We start from the raw sequence: 7,831 nt of genomic DNA on the forward strand, positions 1-7,831 counted from the left end.
CGCTGAATCCGACCCGTTGACATCCCTCTTTCCAACCTTTCAATTACTATAATTATATTTATTATTATCTTTATTATTTGACGCATTTAAGTTTTTCTATTCAAAATTTCATTTAAATTTGATGAATAGTTATTAATATACAATTACATAATATTTTGCTGCATCATATAATCTATTATAATTTTTTAAAATTTTAAGTAAGGACACAAGAAACACATACTAATATTCACTGAGTTTGATTTATTTTTCCCCAAATTTAAATATGAAAAATTAAAACCCCACATCTAAATCCCCCATATTATTGCATTCTTATTGGTTGGTCCACATGCAATGTGGTACACCATGTTCACCAAAACATATCTCTATAAGTAGATAAATTTATTCATGCTTACATAGGAAGGTCTTTTTTTTTTTTTATAAACTTCAAAATACTACTCCTGTAATTTCGCACTTTCTTACTTTAGTATTTTATGGTTTAAAGTGTGTCAAGTTAGTGTCCTGTGATTTTATTTTTATTTTTTTGTCAGCTTTTTCTTTAATATTTTATTGAATTATATATAAAAAATTTCAGACACTCTACTTAGGTTTATCAAATATTCATTTTACTACTCTTTAGTTTTAACTTTGTCACTGATTTAACGAAAAAAAAATTAGTGAAATAGATAATAAAAAGATAAAAATAAAAGCATAGGACACTAAGTTAATACACTTTAAATCACAGTGTACTAAAGTAAGAAAATGTGAAACTACAGAAGTGATATTTGAAGTTTTTCCTAAATTTATTTATGCTTACATAGAAAGGGTTTTTTTTTTTTTTTTACTCTTCACAATAATAATAATGATTTTTTTATGACATTTCTCCAAGGAATATCCCAACACCTTGTATGTATATCTTATACCACTTAAAATAATAAAAATTATTTTAATTTTATTTTTTTTGGCTTTTTGCAAACCCCTCTCCTTTGTAATTATCATGTCACACACACCCCTTTGGCCCTTTCCAAGACCCCCTCTCCAATCTCCATGTGCTTTCCCCTCCACCCCACACTATGTAAACAAAGTCCCCCCCCCCAAAAAAAAAAAAAAAAAAAAAAAAAAAAAAACTCATACATTTCTCTCTCTCTCTCTCTAAAAATAATAAAAGTAATTTGCAAAAAATTCTATTTTATGTTGTTTTAATAGTTGTGAGAAGTGATACGTGGGGATAAAAAAATTATATATAGAAAACAATTATTATTATATTTTATCGTATAATATTTTAACTTTTCGTCCAAAGTGAAATATATGAATAAAAAAAAATATGCGGTAAACGATTCGAGCAGATGCTTTTTTTTTTCTACTTCTAAATTTTTATTTACGGTGCTTTAAAATTCGTGCAAAGTAAAATTTAATAGCATAAATGATATGGCAGAATTAAAAAGAATTTACTCTATATCGTCTTAAAATTTGTGCAAAAATATAAAATAAAAAATAGTATAAATAATATCAAAAGAGGAATCTAATAAAAGAATATATAGATAATTATTTATTTCCATATCTCACTACTACAACTGCAATAAAATATTAATTATATAAGATATTTAAAAATACCTACTCACATTTCTCAAATTTTTTTTTACTAAAAATAAAGTTTAAAAAGGGATCCATTAGCTTAGGAACTAATATTATATTACATTGATAACTTCCATTATTATATTATTTAAACTAATTAATAAGACTCGTGACACTTAATTATATCAGCGAGTTAAATCTATACCTTGTAATCTAATCACAACAATCTAAACCGTCCAAATTAGAAATTGCTATAAATTAAAATTTGACGGGCGAAAAAGTGTAATTTAGGGAGGCTTTTTTATATATTTAATCTTTTTTTAAAAAAATTCTATAAATAGTCTTATAAAATTTATATTTATAAAATTGATTCTATTTCTGTCATGGTCTCACGGAAGCACTCATGAATATGATAAATTATTCATCGTATTTGGATATAGTGAATGATTTACAGAATTACAGTGTCCTTTCTGAATCTTAAGTCCCAAATATTAAGTAAAATCGTTATAAGAAAAATAATAGAATACAGTAAATCATTCATCGTGTTTGGATACTCTGAATGATTCACCGTGTTTAACTTAACCTAAACTGCCGCTCATGTGGCGCGTCATGGTCATGTGGCGCTCGCATGACGCTTGTACGGCGGGAATAGGACCAATCTTACAAATATATATTTGGTGGGATTATTTGTAGGAAAAAATTTTCTGAGAGGACTAATGCCCAAAAAAAAATCCTAAGTTAGATTATATTTTAATATTTTTATTTTAAAATTAAATTTAAATTTTATTAAAAAATATATTATATTTGGGTTTGGGATGTGATAATAAGAACGAGAGAGAGAGAGAGAGAGAGAGAGAGAGAGAGAGGAGCCACCGCACCACCCAAACGGCTATAATTAGGCGGTTTGTGAAGAGAGAGAGAGAAAGAGAGAGAGAGAGAGAAATAAGAGAGAGAAAAAAAAATAAAAGGTGAGAAAAAAGAGAGAGGGATTGGGAGAGAGAGAGAGAGGGAGGGAGAGAGAGGGAGATCGCCGCCGAGGAGATCGATCGTGCTCCGGCGAGGAGGAGCTTCCTCGGCGGGGGGATTCGATCTCTACCACTTTTTCTGTTTTTTTTTTTTAAATTGGTTCAATTTTGGGGGAGAAAAAAGGTGGGATTTTTTGAATAAAAGGTGGGATTTTGAGGGATTTTTTGGGGATTTTTTTGGTTTGGTTTGGTTTGGTTTGGTTTGCTGGGTTTTCGCGATGCCCGAGGCTGGGTATTATAATAATTCCAAGAAGACCGATGATATATGCGAGGATGTTTGCGGAGAGGTGATTAAATTAGATTTAAATTTTAAAATTTTTTTTATTTAATCCGAATCCCTCTCTCTTATTTTCTTCCTATTTTTCCTGTTTTTATTGCTATTTTTCTCCTCTTTTTCCGAACGGTTTGTGTAGATCTGTTCATTTGGGGATTCACTGTGCATGTTGGCATGGTAAAGTTTGGATTTTTAAGCATTTTATGTGTGTTCATATTGGATTTGCTGTTTAGAATAATCCCCCCTTTGCTTTTTCTCATGGATGAGTACTCTTTTTGCCCCCTTTTTTTTTCATCTGATTCAAATTTACTTTGCAAAGATTCGATTTTTGAATCTTATTGTTTCTTTTCAGATTTGAGTTTTTTTTTTTTTTTAAATTTCATTTCTGTAGCACTTATTATGATCTGAATCTCTTTATCCATCAAGTTTTATGCTTACAATGCAAAATAATTGTTATTAACATTTCAGCATTGATGGAAGTTGTTAATTTAGCACAATTTTTGAATCTGATTGTTGATTTTAGGAATTGGGTTCTTGTTTCTGTAGCATTTGTGGTGCCTGATACCTGTTTGTGTTTTTGCTCAATCCAAAATGTAACAAATAAGGTGCTAAGATGTTCATCAATCTAATCTATTTGTTCTATTGTATGATTCAAGTTTCCCTATAAATTCGTATTCGCCGCGATTTGATTTGTTGTTGTTACTTGTTATGTAGACAATTAATTGCTCTATATAGTTCAACTTCTCTAAATTTTCAGCAGGCTTCGAAGGCGGCTCTGAGCATGTCGAGGCTCCGGTGCGCGCTCCGCGGGTTCGATTTCAGGGCCTTGTTGATTCTCTTCATCGGCGTTCCGCTCCTTATTCTATTCATCTATGTTCATGGCCAAAAGATCACCTACTTTCTCCGCCCCCTGTGGGAATCCCCGCCGAAGCCGTTCACGGTGATCCCTCACTATTATCATGAGAATGTGTCCATGGAAAACCTATGCCGGCTCCACGGATGGGGGATCCGCGAGAACCCCCGCCGTGTCTTCGACGCCGTGCTCTTCAGCAATGAGCTCGACATTCTCGAAATCCGGTGGAACGAGCTGAGCCCCTATGTCTCGGAGTTCGTGCTCCTCGAGTCGAATTCAACGTTCACCGGCCTGGTCAAGCCCCTCTACTTCGCGAAGAACCGGCGCCAATTCGAGTTCGCGGAGTCGAGGCTGACTTACGGGACGATCGGAGGGCGGTTCGTGAAAGGGGAGAACCCCTTCGTCGAGGAGTCGTACCAAAGAGTGGCTCTGGATCAGCTTATCAGGATCGCGGGAATTACCGACGACGATTTGTTGATCATGTCCGACGTCGACGAGATCCCAAGCGGCCACACGATCGATCTCTTGCGGTGGTGCGATGATATTCCTGATAAAATTCACCTCCAGCTACGGAATTACTTGTACTCCTTCGAGTTCTACCTCGACGACCGGAGCTGGAGGGCCTCCGTGCACAAATACCGTGCCGGGAGAACGAGATACGCGCACTTCCGCCAGACCGATGACTTGCTAGCGGATTCCGGGTGGCATTGCAGCTTCTGCTTCCGCCGCATAAGCGACTTCGTATTCAAAATGAAGGCTTATAGCCACGTGGACAGAGTGCGGTTCGCCTACTTCTTGAACCCGTCGAGGATCCAGGATGTCATTTGTCGAGGGGCGGATCTTTTCGACATGCTCCCTGAAGAATACACTTTCCAGGAAATCATTGCAAAGTTGGGGCCGATCCCCCGCACTTTCTCTGCGGTCCGACTCCCCGGCCACCTATTGAAAAATGTCGAGAGGTTTAGATACCTCCTCCCGGGAAATTGTAGAAGAGAAAGTGGCTAAGTTGCCGAAACTTGTATGAGTTATTTCTTACAAAAGCTATAAAGGGTCTCCTTGGGAAACTGACGCTACTAGGCTGAATGATTTGTTATTTTTGGGTGTCCATGAGCGTGGACGAGTTGTGGAGATGATTATATCTCTAATGTTCCATTGAAGAGGGCGTATTTATTTGCCGCAGGAGCTCAGAGGGAGTATACTTACAAGGGATTCGAGTTCATTATTCTACCGTCTTATCGGTATGTGATATCACACTGTTGTAGAATTCAAACCTGGTGCTAGTTTTTATGTTATGGAAATTGGTTCTTTTTCCCCTTGAAACTAATTTATTCATCTATTTATCTTTTTGAACTTTGTTGTCGCAGAATGTTTTACTGACTAGTAGGTTTTTGTACCATTTGATTTGTTTATGCTCTCCTCTGGAGAAAATTCTAATCCAAGTTATTGTGATATCTTCGCATCTTTTTGTTTTGCTTCTGTTGTTCATCTTTTTCTTTCTTTTTTTTCCCGGTAAACGCTTCATTTAGTGCTCGAACTTAAAGGTAGATAAGAAAGTTAAGACGATGGATATTTGTAGTTATCAGGAAAAATGTTTGAAACTCGTTATCGAAAGGTTCCAAATTGTGGCTTTGGCCTCAATTTTGGCGCGGTTTCATATAGTAAGGTTATGTATCATTTTCCTGTTGTTATAAATGCATAGCTAACTTCTATGTTGTCGTTGTCAAAGAGGTCGAAATCGGGAGACAAATCAAAACTCAGTAGCTATAGCTAGTTTTAGCAAAATTTGAACAAATTCGATAGCTTTAGAACTGACAAACTGAAACTTGGATGTTTCGGTTTTGAACTAGTTTTCAGACCCTATTTTTGGATCTAGTTTGAATTGGCACCGACAGAAACACACTTGTTGTGGTAGTTTTGCTCGTGCCGATCGAGTTATACCTAAAGATACAGCTACAAAAAGAAAAAAAAAGAAAGAAGAAAAAAAAAAGAGCTACTGTCTGTATGAATCATGGTTACAAATTTAGTCCCTAAAGTTTGTCTGACAATTCAATTTCGCCTGTAGAGTTTATATTGAGGTTTGATTTGTTTTTCATTTTGTCTTCGAAAGTTAAATGTTACACATTTAGTACCTCGAATTTGTTGTTCCGCCCTCGGAATTTCATATTTAACAAAGCAAAATCTAACTACAGTGCTAACTTTAGCATCTTTTTCTGATTACAGTGTAACAGAAGAACTTTATATGCAGAACAAATTTTGAATACTAAGTTGTTATGATTAAGACAATGAGAACTAAATTGACTCTAGATCAAATTTTAGGCTCTTTAATTTTTGGATATTTATCCAATGAATCCCAAAAATTTCTTAGTGCACGATAGTTTCAACCTTAAATAGATTTCGTATAATAATGGAATGGTTGACTCTATCAACAAAAGTAAATGCTTTTGTATGAGCATGGCGTGTCATTTAAATTGTGATACAGCCATCTGCGCACCGTGTCGTGCTATATGCCGGCAAGTGCTTGGCATGATCTCGTGCCACGACACTTAAAAGTAAATGCTTTTATGTTGTAGTATCACGCGTAAGCTTGTCCAAAGTATGACTCTAATATCGAAAAACTAATCAATTTTATGGTGTACTTACACCTGAAATATAATAAGCTACAAGTAACCAAAAGATCTTCTGTTTCAGCAACCGGAACAGTGAATTTTCCACTGTGTTAGTGGATCATACATTGTACTACATGTAAATTGTTCTGTATAGTGCCAAATAGCTGAAATTTCAGGTCAGATGCTTCCATAGTTTGCGTAGGTTCATTAGGCCTTTATTTTTCCTTTCAAGTTGTTTCAAGTATTAGATAGTTTACTAAATGATGACTCAACCACATTGTGGTGCACATGATCATCTACTTTGTTATGTGGCATTGGAGATTTAATACATGAAAAAGTAAACTGTTGAATAGGAAATTGTCAACTGCCAACTAGGTTGAGAACAATTCAAATTTTATATTTCATATAGCAGTTGGAATCAAACTATGAGCCTATTTTGGGTTGTACAAACCATAGGTCAAAATTAGGGATGTCAATAGGTCGGATTCGAGGCGGGTTTTTAAAAACCCGAACCCGAATCCGAACCCGACAGATTTTAAAAATCGATATCCAAACCCGAACTCGACCAAAAATCTGAAACCCGAACCCAAACCCGAACCCGAACCCGAAAATCCGAACCAGAAACAATTATCTCTTTTCAATATTTCAAAATATATTACATTAAATCTAAATTTTTAAAATATAAATTCAAATATAACATCAATTTTTTATATACATACTATACATAATGTAAAATAAATTCGGATTCGGATCGGGTTCGGATCGGGGTCGGGGTCGGGTTCGGGTCGGGTACAGCCAAAATCCATATCTGTATCCATATTCGTCGGGTTTTTGTTTTTTATATCTATATCCGAAATCATATCCATTTAGCATCGGATAAATTCGCTTCATTCGGAATCGGGTTTAGATAAAATTTTGGGTATCCGTACCCATTGACATCCCCAGTCAAAATGATGCTTTGATTATGTTGTTAATTTATTATTCAGATGATATATGGATTTCTCAGAAATAGGTATCTGAACCTTGCAAGTTATTATCTTAGAACTTAACGGGGGTGTTTGCTTCCTCAGAAAAGTATGGAAAACTGTTTTCCGAGCAAGAAGTTTTTCATGAAAAATCCCATTTGTCACACTTTTCGTTTTGCGGATAAAAAACCGTGAAACCAAAACTTGTTCACAAAATCTGAAAATACATTTCCAGCCAGAAAACTATTTTCTGGAAAACCAAACACCCTTTTGATGGAATATTCTAATCTAACAGAATATTATGTTACTCGACAGTATATTCTTTTGAGAATCTTATAGATATTCTAAGGTTGGATAACCAAATCAAAACCTTCGAAGCTCGGGTACCAATTTCGTTGGTAATGTAAGTTTACTCTAAATTCAAAACTTACAAAATATTAAAATTTTAAATACGTATATCAGAATTCGAATATTTTTCAGCTATCAATTTCATTGGTTTCTGAAGAATTGAAGGACTAAATCAAAACTGATAGATGGAATACATATTAGATAAAAAT

General features: G+C 34.9%; 1 protein-coding gene across 2 annotated transcripts; it reads left to right on the forward strand.

Annotated features, from left to right (window-relative positions):
- Positions 2,488-5,162, forward strand: LOC109725766 (beta-1,4-mannosyl-glycoprotein 4-beta-N-acetylglucosaminyltransferase-like). Of its 2 annotated transcripts, none has more exons than XM_020255109.1 (2): positions 2,488-2,863; positions 3,608-5,162. In XM_020255109.1, the coding sequence occupies exons 1-2, from the start codon at positions 2,795-2,797 to the stop codon at positions 4,706-4,708; spliced, it is 1,170 nt and encodes a 389-aa protein (XP_020110698.1). In that variant the 5' UTR covers positions 2,488-2,794; the 3' UTR covers positions 4,709-5,162. The 2 variants fall into 2 exon arrangements, with proteins under 2 accessions (XP_020110698.1, XP_020110700.1); XM_020255111.1 differs by having other exon boundaries at positions 3,611-5,162.

This window comes from Ananas comosus, linkage group 20, assembly GCF_001540865.1.
Source record: "Ananas comosus cultivar F153 linkage group 20, ASM154086v1, whole genome shotgun sequence".
NCBI lineage: Eukaryota > Viridiplantae > Streptophyta > Magnoliopsida > Poales > Bromeliaceae > Ananas > Ananas comosus.